The following is an 18552-nucleotide window of genomic DNA, read 5'->3' on the forward strand; positions in this document are numbered from 1 at the left end:
AGGAACCAAGGCAACTTGTATTACACTAGAGTGGTTAGGATTTTGAATGCATAGCCTGAGGTCAGTGGAAACCGATTCAATAGTAGCTTTCAAAAGGAAATTGTATAAATACTTCAAAGAGAAAAGTTGCAAAGATATGGGGGGACAATTAGGGAGTAAAACAAACTGCTTTGATCTTCAGAAGAGCCACCTTAGACTTGATGGGCTAAATGGCCTCTTGTGTTCTACTATTATAGTTCTTATACTGAGAATTTTCTGTCTAAAAGTCTCATAATGTGCACTTGAGTTGCTTTGAGGGAACATTAATAGGCACCCTCACGTCCTGGTTCCGTTCTTGATTTATTTGATGTATGCTTTATACGCTTTATGCAAAGATGTGTGATCTACTGATACTCTAATTAGCAGTCGTGTTGGTAATTTAGTATTTGGTTTGTCTTACATTTCTCTCTTTTCTGTTTGTAGACCTGGGTATTTCACCTGCACCAGGAAAGAAGTAAGTTATGTTATACTATTCGTCTAATTTGAGGTTTGCTGCATCCGAAACATTTAATTCATTATTCTTTTATAATGTTTATTTTTGCAAGCACACCGATTTCTGAAGGTTGCTGTGCTTGAGGAGATGTAGATAGACTTGGGTGAGCCATTAAGGAATTTGAACAGAGATGAAAGTTTTAATTTGGAGCTGTTGGGGAATCAAAACGCAACTGGTCTGATTAGTAAGTTTGCGGATGCCACAACTTCTGGATTGCCTGACCCTGGGCTGCCCGCCTCGTCTCCACGTGGTCAACCACCGCCTTGATCGAGTCCACTGCCTTGGCCAGGTCCTCCAGACGCGCCTTTCGTTGCTGGGTGAACTTCTCATTCAAGAAGCTCATAAGCTGCTCTGACGACCATTGAGCCAACAGGGCTGCTCCCTGCCGCTCCGCCATATCCACATGCGATGCCAACTCTACACCCACTTTGACCGACTTATTCCCCCTTTTTCGGGCACTTCTGGTCCTCCGCTCCATAAACTAGAGGGTCAATATCCTCTACTCACACTCCTACACCTTTTTCCGACTCACTTCCATTTGAAAACCGGGGTAAAAGCCCAAAAAAGATCTCCACGAGCGGGAGCTACGAAATGTGCGATCACTCATCCATGGCCGCCACCGGACATGCATAATCATTTCCATATAAAACCAGCTGAGACAGGGCTTGAGACATCATGGAAGTGGAAATGGTGATAAGTTTATAGTAGGAGCAGAATTAGGCCATTCGGCCCATCCAGTCTGCTCCGCCATTCTATCGTGGCTGATATGTTCCTCATCTGGGGCGTCATTCTCCGCCGGCGGGAGTTTCCGTTTTGCCGGCGCCCGGGGGTTTCCCGACGGCGTGGGGCTGCCCCACAATGGGAAACCCCATTGACCGGCCGGTGTTACGGAGACTCCCGCCGGCCGGTCAGGGCAGAAATGTGGCGGGGCGGGTAGGAGAATTTCGCCCCTGTTTTCTACAATGCTACGGACCAAGAGCTGGATTGCAAAATCAGCCAGAGCATCTCCTCCCTACAACACATGACCCAGGAGCAGGATTAGGCAATTTAGCCTCCCAAGCCTAAACACCCTCAATGTGATCATGGCTGATCCCATCCTGGCCTCCACTCCACTGTCCTGCCCGTTCTCCATCCATTACCAATTAAAAATCTGTCTAACTCCTCCTTAAATTTACTCACTGTTCCTGCATTCCACAGATTCACAACCCTTTGGGAGAAGTAGTTTCTCCTCAAATCGATTTTAAATTTGCTACCTCTTATTCTAAGATTCTGAACTCTCATTTAGAATGCCCCACAAGAGGAAGCATCTGCTCCAGGTCTATTTTATCCATACCTTTTAGCATCTTGTATATTTCGATTTTATCTCCCCTCATTCTTCCAAACTCGAGAGTATAGGCCTAAACTGTTCAATCTCTGCTCATACAATAAACGCCTCATCTCTGGAATGAAGCTAGTGAACCTCCTCTGAACTGCCTCCAGTGCCACTGCATCTTTCCTCAAATAAGGGGACCAAAATTGTGCACAGTACTCCAGGTGCAGTCTTACCAATGCCTTGTATAGTTGCAACAAGACTTCCTTGCCTTTATACTCGATTCCTTTTGCTATAAATGCCAATAAGCTTTCCTTATTATCTGCTGCACCTGCATGCTCATTTTCTGTTACTCATGCACGAGCACACCCAGATCATTCTGCATCGGAGCACCCCCGAAGAGTCTCCCCATTTCGATAATAAGATGCCTTTCCATTTTTTTGACCAAAATGCATGACTTATCCACGTTAAACTCCATCTGTCACATTTTAGCCCACTCTCCTAACCTATCTATATCCATTTGTACGGTTCTTATTTCCTCATTGCAACTTACTGCTTACCTATTTTTGTGGCATCTGTGATCCTTGTATGGATGGGATATGGAGGTGAAAATTCAGCTCACCAACACATAGGCTATGATATTGTGGTTAATCTGGTTCAGACTGAGACAGTGGCCAGAGAGGGGGATAGGATGAGTGACATAGACTTAGTTTGCTGAGGAGGAGGATTATGGCTGATATCAAGGGCTCAGAACAGCAGAAGCCAAGAGGCATATAGAATATGCAAGAGGGAACTTAAAAAGGAAATTAGGAGAGCAAAAAGGGACAGGATACTGGCAGGTATCAAGAGGGAAGTCCTAAACTGTTTTGCAAGTACATTAAGGGGAATGGATAACTAGGGAAAGACTAGGGTCCAATAAGGACCACAGTGGTAATTTGTGGGGAGTTGGAGGATGTAGGTAGGGTTCTAAATTAATATTTGTTGGTGTTCACTAGTGAAAGGGCTGGTGTGGGCAGAGAAATCCGGGAGAAGAACTCTGATAAGATTAAAGGAATTAACTTAGTGGAGGTTCTGAGTGGTCTGGTAGGCTTAAAAGTAGACAAATCTCCACGGCCGGATGAAATGTACGCAAGGCTGTTAAGTGAGGCCAGGGAGAAAATAGCAGGGGTGCTGACAATTTTCAAAGAGCAAAGACAAAGAACAAAGACAAGTACAGCACAAGAACAGGCCCTCCAAGCCTGCGCCGACCATACTGCCTGTCTAAACTAAACTCTACACTTCCGGGGTCCGTATCCCTCTATTCCCATCCTATTCGTGTATTTGTCAAGATGCCCCTTAAACATCACTATCGTCCCTGCTACCACCACCTCCTCCGGCAGCGCGTTCCAGGCACCCACTACCTTCTGTATAAAATGTTTTAAAAACTTGTCTCGCGCATCTCCTCTAAACTTTGCCCCTCGCACCTTAAACCTATGCCCCCTAGTAATTGACCCCTCCACCCTGGGAAAAAGTCTCTGACTATCCACTCTGTCTATGCCCCTCATAATTTTGTAGACCTCTATCAGGTCGCCCCTCAACCTCCTTCATTCCAGTGAGAACAAACCAAGTTTATTCAACCTCTCCTCATAACTAATGCCCTCCTTACCAGGCAACATCCTGGTAAATCTCTTCTGCACCCTCTCTAAAGCTTCCACATCCTTCTGGTAGTGTGGCGACCAGAATTGAACACTATACTCCAAGTGTGGCCGAACTAAGGTTCTATACAGCTGCAACATGACTTGCCAATTTTGATACTCAGTGCCCCGGCCAGTGAAGTCAAGCATGCCGTATGCCTTCTTGACTACATTCTCCACCTATGTTGCCCCTTTCAATGACCTGTGGACCTGTACACCAAGATCTCTCTGACTGTCAATAATCTTGAGGGTTCTACCATTCACTGTATATTCCCTACCTGTATTAGACCTTCCAAAATGCATCACCTCACATTTGTCCGAATTAAACTCCATCTGCCATCTCGCCGCCCAAGTCTCCAAACGATCTAAATCCTGCTATATCCTCAGACAGTCCTCATTGCTATCTGCAATTCCACCAATCTTAGTGGCATCCGCAAACTTACTAATCAGACCAGTTGCATTTTCCTCCAAATCATTTATATATACTACGAACAGCAAAGATCCCAGCACTGATCCCTGCAGAACACCACTAGTCACAGCCCTCCAATCAGAAAAGCACCCTTACATTGCTATTCTCTGCCTTCTATGACCAAGCCAGTTCAATTCCTCTCTGGTCACAGGAGAGATGCCAACGGACTGGAGGATAGCCAATCTGGTACCATTATTCAAAAAGGGAGAAAGAGATAAATGAGGAAACTACAGGCCAGTCAATCTGACCTCAGTGGTGGGGAAATGATTGGAAGCATTTCTGAAAGATGGAATTAATCAACATTTGGAGAGGCAGGGATTAATCAAGAACAGTCAGCATGGTTTTGTTAAGTGGAGGTCATATCTGACCAACTTGATTGAATTTTTCAAAGAAGTGACTAAGTATGGAGATGAGGACAATTAATTTGATGTGTCTACTTGGACTTCAGCAAGGCTTTTTATCGGGTTCCACATGAGAGACTGATAGTGAAGGTAAGAGCGCATGTGTTCCAAGGAAATTTGGCAAATTGGATCCAGAATTGGCTGAGTGGCAGGAAGCAGAGGGTGATGGTTGAGGGGTGAATTTCTGACTGAAAGCCTGTGTCCAGTTGGGTCCCACAGGGATCAGTGTTGGGCCTCTTGCTGTTTGTAGTTTTCATAAATTATTTAGATATGAAGGTGGGAGAGTTGATCGGTAGGTTTGCGGATTATACAAAAATTTGGTCGGGTGGTTAATGGTAAGGAGGATAGCCTTAAATTACAGGAGGATCCGGATGGGCTGATCATATGGGTTGCTCAGTGGCAAATGGAATTAAGTCCATACAAGTGTGAGGTGGCGCACTTGGGCAGGACAAACAAGGCAAGGGAAAACATAGCGGCAGGACCCTGGAAAGCACCAAGGATCAGAAGGGACTAGATGTGCCTGTACACCAGTCCCTTAAGCTAGCAGGGTAGGTGGATACAATGGTTAAGAAGACATATTGTATACTTGTCTTTTATAGCTGAGGCAGGGAGGTTATGCTGGAACTGTATAAAACGTTGGTTAGGCCACAGGTAGAGTATTGTGTGCAGTTCTGGAATCCTCATTATAGAAGGGATGTAAAAGCACTGGAAAGGATCCAGAGGAGATTTACCAGGATGCTGCCTGGGCTGAAGAGTTTAAGTTATGAAGAGGGATTAGATAGACTGGGGTTATTTTCCTTGCAACAGAGGAGACTGAGGGGGGGGACATGATTGAGATGTGTAAAATTGAAGAGCGTAGATGGGAAGAAACGTTCCCCTTGGTGGAAAAATCAATGGCCGGGGGGCATAGATTTAAGGAGCAGGAGGCTTCGAGGGGATGTGTGGAAAAAGATTTTTACCCAAAGGGTGGTGCGAGTCTGGCATTCACTGCCTGAAAGGGTGGCGGAGGCAGAGACCCTCAACATTTAAGTATTTATGTGCACTTGTGATGCCAAGACATACAAGGCTATGGACCAAGTTCTGGGAAATGGGATTAGAGTACATAGGGTGGTTGTTTTTGACCAACGCAGACACATTGGGCCGAAGGGCCACTCCTATGTTGTAGACCTCTGACTCTATGAAGCCATCCAGAATGAGATGGCAACAATGACATCTTTGTATTCCTCGTGGTATTCACAATTAATTTTACATTTTCACTGTTAATATTTCAGAAATAAAACACACTTTCCTGTTTAGAATTGCTGTTTGTTGAAATGTTAATGACACCACTTTGGCAGAATCAGTTCAAATAGCTTACAGTGTCTGTGTGCACCCTAATCTGGTTGTATCTTTTTTATCTTTTGTGGGCTGGAGGATGATCCCTCTTATTGAAAATTAAATCACTTTTAATCCCATGAAATGAATTTTACGCCAATGAATTTTACAAATAGATGTTCAGTAATATTTCTAACAAGTTGCAATTACATTACATTATATTGTAATTGCAAAATGAGCAAAATTAAAGTAATAGGTTCGATAGTGTAATTTGAATTTGGTGTGCATTTTGTCACATTTTTACATTTTGTAGACAATGAAACAATTTATTACTTAAAGATGGAAGTATACATTGCATTCAAATGATCACGTCTTCCAAGAGGATTTTAATTTTTTTTAAAATATTTTTATTCTCCTTTTTCACATTTTCATCCAAATTTACACCCACCAACAAACAATCCTCCTTCTGGCCTCCTGCACTGTAAATTCTATGATAATCAATGGTAACAAATACAATGTCAATCCCCTGGCCAACAATTCCTCCCTCCCACCTACCCCCAAACAACCCTCAACATTTTAAATACAAACATCAAAGAAAAGGATTCTGGAATCCACCGTCCACCCTTACATAGTCACCAACAAGATACAGTCTGAAGATTTAAATTTTTAATTTAATCTTTGGCAGGATGTGGGCATTGCTGGTGAACAAAGATCAAAGAAAGAACAAAGAAAATTACAGCACAGGAACAGGCCCTTCGGCCCTCCCAGCCTGCACCGATCCAGATCCTTTATCTAAACCTGTCTTCTATTTTCCAAGGATCTACTTCCCTCTGTTCCCCGCCCGTTCATATATCTGTCTAGATGCATCCTAAATGATGCTATCGTGCCCGTCTCTACCACTTCCGCTGGCAAAGCGTTCCAGGCACCCACCACCCTCTGCGTAAAAAACATTCCACGCACATCTCCCTTAAACTTTCCCCCTCTCACCTTGAAATCGTGACCCCTTATAATTGACACCCCCCACTCTTGGAAGAAGCTTGTTGCTATCCACCCTGTCCATACCCCTCATAATTTTTTAGACCTCAATCAGGTCCCCCCCTCAACCTCCGTCTTTCCAACGAAAACAATCCTAATCTACTCAACCTTTCTTCATAGCTAGCACCCTCCATACCAGGCAACATCCTGGTGAACCTCCTCTGCACCCTCTTTAAAGCATCCACATCCTTCTGGTAATGTGGCGACCAGAACTGCACGCAGTATTCCAAATGTGGCCTAACCAATGTCCTATACAACTGTAACATGACCTGCCGACTCTTATACTCAGTACCACGTCCGATGAAGGCAAGCATGCTGTATGCCTTCTTGACCACTCTATCGACCTGCGTTGCCACCTTCAGGGTACAATGGACCTGAACTCCCAGATCTCTCTGTACATCAATTTTCCCCAGGACTCTTCCATTGACCGTATTGTTCACTCTTGAATTAGATCTTCCAAAATGCATCACCTCGCATTTGCCTGGATTGAATTCCATCTGCCATTTCTCTGCCCAACTCTCCAATCTATCTATATTTTGCTGTATTCTCTGACAGTCCTCCTCACTGTCTGCAACTCCACCAATCTTAGTATCATCTGCAAACTTGCTAATCAGACCACCTATACCTTCGTCCAGATCATTTTATGAATATCACAAATAACAGTGGTCCGAGCACGGATTCCTGTGGAATACTACTAGTCGCCTTTCTCCATTCCCTGGATTATCCCTGCTACCCTTCTTAAACAAAGGGACAACATTAGCAATTCTCCAGTCCTCCGGGACCTCACCCGTGCTTAAGGAAGCTGCATAGATATCTGTTAAGGCCCCAGCTATTTCGTCCCTCGCTTCCCTCAGTAACCTGGGATCGATCCCATCCGGACCTGGGGACTTGTCCACCTTAATGCCTTTTAGAATGCCCAAAACCTCCCCCTTCCTTATGCCGACTTGACCTAGAGTATTTAAACATCCATCCCTAGCCTCAACATCCGTCATGCCCCTCTCCTTGTTGAATACCGATGCAAAGTAAGCACTCATTAAGAATCTCACCCATTTCCTCTGACTCCACGCATAAATTCCCTCTTTTGTCTTTGAGTGGGCCAATCCTTTCTCTAGTTACCCTCTTGCTCCTTATATACAAATAAAAGGGTTTGGGATTTTCCTTAACCCTGTTAGCCAAAGATATTTCATGACCCCTTTTAGCCCTCTTTATTGCGCGTTTGAGATTTGTCCTACTTTCCCGATATTCCTCCAAAGCTTCATGTATGCTTCCTTTTTCATCTTGGCTAGTCTCAAATATTGGTGAGGCCAATATTTATTGTCCATCTCTAATTGCTCTTGAGAATTGAACCGCTGCAGTCCATGTAGTGTAGATACACCCAGAATGCTGTTTGCAAGGAGTTCCAGGATTTTGACCCAGTGACAGTGAAGGAAGGATGATATATTCCCAAGTCAGGGTGGTGTGTTATTTGGAGTAGCTGAAGATGTTTGGGCCGAGGTCATTACCCTGACTGAGCGTATTTTTAACCTACTTTTAACATTTCCTGTAATTATAGAAGTGACCTTCAATGGAATGCCTCTGAAAGGAAGTTGACCGGAGGAGCAAACTGGCAGCCCAAGGTTGCTCCAACTACATCTTGGCCAGCAGGCTGTCCACCCAGCAATCAAATGGTACTGTCATATTTCTGTTTTACCTAAAGATCTTTACTATTTATGAAGGTATAGTTGCAACAGTTTGCTTCTAGATCCCAATGAACTTCGCAATGGGTGGGATTTTCAAATATGGAGTCCACATTTTCTTGGTAAAAGCACAGCTAAATAATACATGATCAACGTGGCCATTTCAATATCACATAGTCATTCAATCTGTATATCCAATTTTAATGATTTTTCTTTTATCATAAAAACACACCACCTTTAGCTTTCTGTAGCAGAATTATCCAACCATGAAGGTAAATAGGTCACCCATGTGCAACTTTCTCCGATTGCCACTCGAACCAGACTCTTGAAGATGCACAACTACAAATCAGTGCAACTCGACCAAAGCATTTATTATGCTTCTCAGAACGTGAGTGACATTTTTCTGGCACGGTGTTGCATTGAGTGTTGATTCCAGAAAAATTAACCGCACTAATTCTATCAAACCCATTGTATTTTGTGCATAAGGTTGCTGTTCTGATCTGGAAAATCCTCAGTATGACTGCCTGAAGTAATCCTGGGGCAGCACTAGCTTGAATTCCAAATGATTTGGTGGCAATGTGCTGAATTATATTAAAATATTTCAGGGTTTAGGAGCAATCTGCTTCCTTGCAGAAACATTATAAAATAATTTATTGAGATTTATCATTTGGAGCACTACGTTGGCAGAAAGTAGATCGTTGGATCCAATAAGATAGACTTTTAGGAGTGCTTGAGTGCTTGCTAGGATTCTATTTTCATAACTTTTGTGTTTGATTTTTTTTTCAGCTGCTGTGATATTGAATTGTTTTACGAGCTTAATTCAAATGTTCAGAATCATGTCATTTAATATTTGAGATGAATTGTTAGTGGCATTTTCAAAAACAGCTTTTATTAAGTAATTTGTATTCCGTGCAGTTGTTAGCATTCAATAGTTAAAAGTAATTTATATTCGACTACTATTTTCCTGAACAGAATGGTTGGCCAATCCCAGGTTATGTAAGTGAGACCTATTCTACACTACGGCTTTTGACAGCATTACTAACCATTTTCTGAGCAGCATTCCTTAGAAATAAAAACTCTGCAAGAAGTACTAATCTTTCAATCTTAATTGCATGATAATTAAGAACACTCCTATGCACCAAAATTGGTATAAAATTAAAGAAAAGGTTGCAAAGCAGGAGAGAGAGGTCAACTGTACAAGACAATTCCACCTTAGGCTGTATGCTATCCTAAAGTACCAGATCTGTGTTTATGAAACGTTTATTTAGAAATTCTTAAACAATCTCCGAGCCTACGAAGACTTGGCACTTCATGATATTTTTTTTCTACTATCTCAACTTTTCTATTTTTATTGCCTAAAATATTAAACAAAACAATATTTTTTATAAATTTGTTTTCAGTCACAATTGAGGGAAATCTTGATTCTCCTAACATGCCATAGTATATTTCATTCACATTTTTGTTACTATTTTTGGATTGTCAGAGTACATACCAACATAACTATTTAGGAGCAAGCGTAGGCCACTTGACTCTTCGAGCCTGCTCCACCATTCAATAAGATCATGGCTGATCTGATTGTGACCTCCACCCCACATTCCTGCTTACCCCCAATAACCTTTCACCCCTCGTATCAAGAATCTATCGAGCTGTGCCTAAAAATATTCAAAGACTTGTATGTTTCAATCAAGTCACCTCTTACCCTTCTAAACTCCAGTGAATAGAAGGCTCACCTGTTCAAACTGGTATTAGTCTAGTAAACCTTCTCTGAACTGCTTCTAGTGCATTTACATCTTCCTTTAAATAAAGAGACCAATACTTTACAAAATACTACAGATGCGGTCTCACCAGTGTCTTGTGCAACTTAAGCATAACCTCCCCACTTTCGTAATCAATTCCCCACACAATAAACAATAACATTCTATTAGCTTTTCTAATTATTTACTGTGCTTGCATTCTAGTCTTTTGTGATTCATGCACTAGGACATCCAGATCTCTCTGAATCTCAGCGCTCTGCCAAAATAGGCCATCGTATGTCCCCACATTCCATTCCATTTGTCAGATTTTTGCCCACTCACTTAACCCATGTCCCTTTGTAGACTCTTCACAATTTGCTTTTCCTACCTATCTTTGTGTCATCACCAAATTTTGCAATCATACCCCTGCATCCAAATTTATATAAATTATAAAAAGTTGAGGCCTCAGCTCACCACTTGTTACATCCTGTGAACGGATAACATTTTTGTCTCCTGTTTTCTGTTAGCTAGCTAGCCAATCTTCTATCCATGCCAATTTGTCCCCCTCCACTACACAATGAATTTATTATTTTCTGCAATGACCTTTTGATGTCGCACCTTATCAAATGCCTTCTGGGAATCTAAGTACAGCGCATCATCAGTTTCCTTTACCTACACACGCATGACTCCTTCAAAGAATTCCAATAAAGTGATTCAACATGATTTCCCTTTCACAAAACCATGTTGGCTCTATTCTGCTATAATGTTTGATCCATTGCAATTCGCATACCACCACAACCGGTCCACAGCAGCTGCTATCTCCCTGGACCTACACTCATCCCTGGAGCATCTCGACAAAAAAGACTCCTACGTCAGACTCCTATTCATTGACTATAGCTCCGCCTTCAACATCATAATCCCAACCAAGCTCATATCCAAACTCCAAAACCTCGGACTTGGCTCCTCCCTCTGAAGCTGGATCCTCAATTTTCTGATCCATAGACCACAATCAGTAAGGATAAACAATGACACCTCCACGATAGACCTCAATACCAGGGCCCCGCAAGGCTGTGTACCTAGCTCCCCACTAGACTCCTTATACGCACATGACTATGTGGCAAAAATATGGCTCCAACTCCATCTATAGGTTTGCTGCTGACACAACCATAGTGGGTCTGATCTCAAATAACAATGAACCAGAGTACAGGAGGGTGATAGAGAACCTAGTGGCATGGTGCAACGACAACAATCTCTCCCTCAATGTCAGCAAAACTAAGGAGCTGGTCATCGACTTCAGGAAGTGAAGTGTTGACACGCCCCGTCTGCATCAATGGTGCTGAGGTAGAGATGGTTGACAGCTTAAAATTCCTGGGTGTACACACCATCAACAATCTGTCCTGGTCAACCCACGTTGACGCTACGACTGACGAAGCACAACAGGGCCTCTACTTCCTCAGGAAACTAAGGAAATTCATCATGTCCACATTGACTCTACTAACTTTTACAGATTCACCATAAAAACATCCTATCCGGCTGCATCACAGCTTGGTATGGCAAATGCTCGGCCAAAGACCATAAGAAACTACAGAGAGTCATGAACACAGCCCAGTCCATTACTCAAAACCGCCTCCCATCCGTTGACTCTAGCATAATTAAAGACCCCTTTCACCCGGGTTATTCTTTATTCCAACCTCTTCCATCAGGTAGAATATATAAAGCCAGAACACTCACTAACAGATTCAAAAACAGCTTTTTTACCAGACTCTTGAATGGCCTTCCTATGGATTGAACTGATCTCTCTATGCATCTTCGCTACTGTTGTAACACTATATTCCGTAAGCTTCACCCAATGCTATGTCTACGTATTTATATTGTGTATTTATATGTCCTATGTTCATGTATGGAACGATCTGCCTGGACTGTATTGCAAAACAGTACTTTTCACTATGCCTCGGTACACGTGACAAGTCTAACTAAAAAAAATTTAATAGCTTCTAACATTTTCCCCATGACATGTTAAGCTAGCTAACAGGCCTACACTTCCTGCTTTGTCTATTTTCTAATCTAATGGAACCTTAAAACCAATGCACCAGCTATTCCATATCCACTTCTTTCAAGACCCTAGGGTGAAGTCCATCCGGACCCAAGTACTTGTCACCCTGAAGCTCCAACAATTTGCTCAATGTCACTTCCCTAGTGATTGTAATTTTTCTGAGTTTCCCCCTCCCTTCCATTTCCTGATTTACACCTGTTTCTGGGATGTTACTTGTGTCCTTGTAATGAAGACTGATGCAAAATATCTGTTCGATTCATCCACCATCTCCCTACTTTCCATTATCAATTCACTTTCTGTAGAACCAACACTCACTTTGTTGACTCTTTTCTTATTTCAATAGCTGTAGGAACTGTTACGATCAGTCTTTATACTTCTAGCGATCTTTCCCTCATACTCTAATTATTCCTGCTTATTATTCTTGTCCTTCTTTTCTGTTCTTTATACGGTCCAATCTTTTGACCGGCAACCTTGGGGAATTATGTTTTTTCATGAGGTTTGATATGGTCTTTAACTTTTTTAGTTAACTACAGATGGTGGATCCTCCACTTGGAATTTTTCTTTCCACTTGGGGTATATCTATTCTGTGAATTCTGAAATGTCTCTTTAAATACCTGCCATTGCATCACTATTGATCTGTCGCTTAATCTCATTTGTCTGTTCGCTTTAGCTAGCACCACTTTCATGCCCTCCATAAGTCCTTATTTAAATTTAAAATACTAGTTTTCGCACTCTTCCCTCCCTCAAACTGAATGTAAAATTCAGTAATGTTTAGATCGCTGCTACCTATTGGTGGCTTCACTGAGGTTAACAATTAATCCCATCTCGTTGCACAATGCTAGGTCTGATATAGCTTGTTTGCTGGTTGATTCCAGACTCTGCAGTTCAAAAAAACTATCCCGAAAACAATCTATGAACTCCTGATCGCCCCTACCTTTGCCCATCTGATTTTTCCAGTCTGTATGTAAATAATAATAATCGCTTATTGTCACAAGTAGGCTTCAATGAAGTTTCTGTGAAAAGCCCCTAGTCGCCGGTACGGGTATTGAACCCGTGCTGCTGGCCTTGTTCTGCATTACAAGCCAGCTGTTTAGCCCACTGTGCTAAACCAGCCCCTTTATTAAATTAAAACCTCCCATGACTATCACTGCCTTTCTGGTAATCTCCCATTACCTCTTACTTTATATTCTGTCCTATTGTGAGTTACAATTAGGGGGCCTGGATGCCAATTCCACAAGTGCCTTCTTGCCTTTATCATACCATTACTTTCTAATTCCTGTCCTTCCTAAATGTCACACATCCTTCAATGTTCGGGTCCCAATCTTTGGCTATCCGATCGTACTTATTAACTCATCTCTTTTGTTTTGTATTCAATGTGCATTCAGATGCAGAGCCTTTTAGTTTTGTCCTTTTCAATATTTTTGTCGCGTTTTGCATTCTCGCTCTCTTCTTGTCCCTTTTCCCATATTAATCCCTATCTCTCACTTTATCTGTACTCCTTGGCTTACCACATATTCTCAAATTTGATCCCCTGCCCCTACTACTTAGTTTAAAACCCTCTCTCCTTCCCTAGTAATGCGGCTTGCAAGAAAACCAGCCCCAGCACAGTTCTGGTGTAGATGGTGCCAATGACACAGATCCCATTTTCCCCAATACTCATGCCAGTGCCCCATGAACTGGAACCCACTTCTCTCGCACCAATGTTTGAACCACGCATTCATTTCTCTAATCTTATTTGTCCTGTGCAAATTTGGACATGGCTCAGGCAATCCAGAAATTATTACCTTTTGCGGTACTGTTTAATTTGGTACCTAGCTCCTCCAATTGGCTATATGTCGTTAGTACCCATATGGGCCACGACCACTCGATCTTCCCCTTTACACTGTCGGCTCCTCTCCAGACCTGAGCAAATGTTCCAAATATTAGACCAGGCAGGCAACATAGGGCGGCACAGTGGTTAGCACTGCTGCCTCACAGCACCAGGGATCCAGGTTTGATTCCGAACTTGAGTGTCCGTCTGTGTGGAGTTTGCATGTTCTCCTCATGTCTGCAGTTTCCTCCCATTGTCCAAAGATGTGCAGGTTAGGTGGATTGGCCATGATCAATGCATGGAGTTACGGAGCTCGAGCGAGGAAGTGGGTCTCGATAGAGTGCTCTTTCGGACAGTCGGTGCATACTTGATGGCCCGAATGGCTTCCTTCTGAACTGTAGGGATTCCAAAGATAGCAACTTGGACTCTCGCTCTTTGCAGCAGAGAATAGTGTGAATTCTCTCTTACTACACCGTCCTGTACTACCACTAAATTCATTTGTGCCCCCCCACTTGAATGGCTTCCTGTAATACAGTGCCATGGTCAGACAGCTCATCCACCCCAGCCCTCGCTCTCGCCCGTCACAATCTGAAAGAAGTTCAAACCTGTTGGACAATTGCAGAGGCTGATACTCCTGCATTGCTGCCCTCTGGATCTCTTAGCTACCTCAGGTGCAGTCACACCCTCCTGTCCCTGACCACCTTCTATAGCAGAAGATCCTCATCCGGATGGGTGTGATCACCACCTGGTAGAAAATGTCCAGGTAACTGTCACCCTCCTTTAATTGATTAGACCAGACCCCCTCCCCTGGCAACACCTGCACAGGGTACCTTCGGCCCATTACCAGTGCACAAAAATGCCAGCTTGGCACATTGGCAGTGCCAACATGGCACTCTGTCAGTGCCCCTGCCAAATGGCTATGCCATGCTGCCACATGGGTAGTAGTGCCAGGGTACCACCCTGCCCAAAGGGCATGCACCCGGGGGCCTCCAATTCGCTGAGAGACCCTCAAGAGTGCCGTTCCGTCTGGTCCCCATTTGTGGAGCCCAGTGCTGAACGGCACTCACTCGAGATCTCCCGAGGCGAGGGAAATTGATCCCACGCCTCAGGTAATTCCGGAATCTGCACATTAAAGTTTGTCCCAGTATCCAAAGACTACAATTTAAACAGAAAACCCAAAGGCTGCAGTAACTTTTCAGCAGACAGCCGCAAAGAATGTATGTCAAAACAGGCAGTAGGACGGGGGACGGACAATATCCTAACACAGTCGGTGCAGACTCGATGGGCCAAATGGCGGCCTCCTGCTATGTAGGGATTCTATGAGACTAGCTGTATCGCTTTAATATGCAGATTTGCTTAAGTTATCCCACTAACAATGGGCAAGATTTACATCGCAATGTCTCCCGAGATCATATTAGATCATATCATAAGGCGTCACAAACCGGGTAGATCCCAGGGGCAGGGTCTCCCAGGTTTCATCAGCTGTGCTGCGACCCGGCAAGCTGCTTTTGTGCTATGGGTAGCATGGTAGCACAGTGGTCAGCACTGTTGCTTCACAGTGCCAGTGACCCAGGTTGAATTCCCGGCTTTGGTCGCTGTCTGTGTGGAATCTGCATGTTCTCCCTGTGTCTGCGTGGGTTTCCTCCGGGTGCCGGATCCGGTTTCCTCCCACAAGTCCAGAAAAATGCTTGTTAGGTGAATTGGACATTCTGAATTCTCACCCAGTGTATCCGATCTGGCGCCGGCGTGTGGTGACTGGGGGATTTTCACAGTAACGTCATTGCGATATACTGAAAGCCTACTGTGACACTAATAGAGATTATTATTATTTTCAGGCACAGCATGGCAATTGGATCGCGCCCATAGCATTTAACTGCTATTTGATTTTTAGCAAGATATTTCAGTTTCCCTCAGCTTTCCAAACTCTCTCAATCTGTTGAGGTTGCACTCCAGTGTAAATTCTCAACTGACTGAAATTGTTGCTCGCCTCTGGCATTCATAGTCGATATAAACCAAATATGTTTTATCATTGGACTTTGCAATTTTCCCTCTTATACAATCCTGTGTTTTGTTTCTCTGCAAAAAGATTTGTGTTCACGAATGTCAAATTATGATGATGCCACTTACTAGTTTTTCTGATGAATTATGTATGACATTTGTGTCTGTCACAGGAAATTAATTAACTGGCATTAACAGTAAGAATAATCTACATCATAGATTTTTATCAAAAGGGTACAGCAACTGTGCTCTGTCAGATAACTGCTACACTTGATCTTTTGTAGTTTGTTATCACTTAAACAATTATTGTTCGTAATATACGGAACCACATATTCTCGTGATATACTTTACGCTGTTACTTTTTGTCTGGTGTATGGTGCGGTTCTTCAGCTATTTTATGGATTTGTAATGTTTCTATGCATTTTAATTTCCAGAGAAGATATTTTCTTGGTTCCAAACAATAATGTCTTTGGTTTAAAGATTCAGTTTACAAGAAGAGATACTGTACAATTTTCTTCAAAATTACACCCCTGCTTGTTTTTGGATTCCAAAGAAGAATTGATGTGATTTTCTCCCCCCCCCAACTTCTGTTTAACATAAATAAATAAATCTCCCAGCCATTCATTTGAATTGCTCCTTTCTCTACTACGTTTTACGACATAGAGTATCCAGGTCTGCTAATCTAAGCAAGTGAGGAATTCAGTTGTATGCTTTGCTCCATACTGGAAAATGTAGCAGCTTGGGCTCAAATATGAGAAATATTCATAATCAAGTTATGTCTAATGTTGAATACATTTGTACAGCTGTTTATTATCTATTAATTATTTATTTATCTATTATAAAATGTTGATATTTTGCAACCTGAAGATGTGCTCAATTCTCTAAACAGCCATCAAAACTAACTTTTTTGATAGACCGGTTTACTCCTTTCCAAAAAAATACAACATGTGACTGTTTGCAAGCTTACCAGCTGTGCAAGGTCCATACTTTGTTCCCTTCTTCCATTCCATGTTCTTCAGAAAGTCTTCCTTAATATTTTCCTTTTGCAGTGTTTTGCCATTTCAAAAACAGTAACATTTTGTTTTCATATGCACCCCTTCTCAATCTTCTATAAAATCCCCGAGCACTTTGAACATGGCCTTGCTGGAGAAAAAGCATTAATTTTTATTGAAGAACATTTGCCACCTTTTTATTCCTTTCATTCATTTACTGATATGGGTATTGGTGGCGAGGCTGCCTATCGGTAGTTGTCGTCCAGAAGGTGGTGGTGAGCTGATGCCTTGAACCCTTGCTGTCTCTGAGGTGCAGGTACACCCACAGTGCTGTTAGAGAAGGAGTTCCAGGATTTGGACCCAGCGACAGTGATGGAACGGCAATATTTTTCCAAGTCAGGATGGTGAGTGACCTGGAGGGGAACCTCCAGGTGGTGGTGTTCCCAGGTATCTGCTCTTGCCATTCTAGGTGGTAGTGGTCCTGGGTTTGAAGATGCTGCCTAAGGAACTGAGTTCCTTCAGAGCACTTTGTAGATGGTGCACATTGCTGCCACTGCGTCCGTGGTGGAGGGAGTAGTAATCAAGCAGGCTGCTGAGTGTTGTTGGAGCTGCACTCATCCAGGCAATTGGAGAGTATTTCATTACACTCGTGACATTTATTAGACAATTGTGACCTCTTTCTCAAAATATTGTCCATAGCTGATTACAGAATGTACAGAGGAGATCTAAAAAGGGGTTAAGATGGAGTATATGAATGTTTGAGCAGCTAACGTGAAAAAAAACCCAAAGTATTTTCTAAACAAATACAAATAGTTAATGGACAATCAAAGGAAGAGTGGGACTGATTAAAGACAAAAAAAGGAGATAATTTTGTAAAGGCTGAAAGCATAGCTGAGGTTCACTACAAAAGCGAATGCTGCCAATGTGGCAGCACAATCTAACATGTTCCTTGCTGAAAGGCAGAAAAGCCACAGCCTAGATTTTACTCCATTTGCCATTATCGCTTCCCACAAACACACAGAAGTAAATGTGCAGTGGAATTATAGGAATAATCAACCATTCCACGAATAAGTTGTAGAATGAATATACTACATGATGGCCCAATCTCCTAATTTATTAAACACTCGGACTTCCGTGGCGACCATGGAGGAGTAGGTCGCACATTCGATAGCTCCTGCCTAAAATGGATTTTCGGACCTTTTTTCCCGACTTTTCTCGGACTTTAGGGGATAGTTCGGTGTAGTGGACAATATTAAGAAGGTTTCCCCCTCTGATGTATGGCTAATTGGACTAGAAATGGCCGTGTGAAGAGACACAGTCCGGATAGAGTGAAGCAGTTGGAGCTGGGACCGCGGCGCAGCATGGCGGAGGGTCAGGACCAGGGAGTGGTGGCTCAGTGGTCTAAGGAGCAGCCGATTAAGTTCTTTAAGGACTGCTTCGCTGAGCTGAAAAAGGAAACGCTGGACCCGATCAAGGCTGCGATCGATCAAGTGGTATTGAATCGGGTGGCCCAAGGGAAAGCGATACAAGAAATTGAGCTAAAGTTATCCAGCCAGG

At 42.9% G+C, this 18552-nt stretch overlaps 1 protein-coding gene across 23 annotated transcripts in view; it reads left to right on the forward strand.

The window, feature by feature from the left end:
- LOC140410875 (clathrin coat assembly protein AP180-like) overlaps window positions 1-18552 on the forward strand; it is a 390745-nt gene that overhangs the window by 348011 nt on the left and 24182 nt on the right. For all 23 annotated transcript variants that reach the window (XM_072499615.1, XM_072499614.1, XM_072499616.1 and 20 more), the window contains 2 exons: window positions 463-493; window positions 8286-8400. In XM_072499615.1, coding sequence (XP_072355716.1) covers window positions 463-493; window positions 8286-8400 — 146 coding nt within the window. The remainder of the gene's footprint in view (window positions 1-462; window positions 494-8285; window positions 8401-18552) is intronic.

This window comes from Scyliorhinus torazame, chromosome 4, assembly GCF_047496885.1.
Source record: "Scyliorhinus torazame isolate Kashiwa2021f chromosome 4, sScyTor2.1, whole genome shotgun sequence".
NCBI classification, from domain to species: Eukaryota; Metazoa; Chordata; class Chondrichthyes; order Carcharhiniformes; family Scyliorhinidae; genus Scyliorhinus; species Scyliorhinus torazame.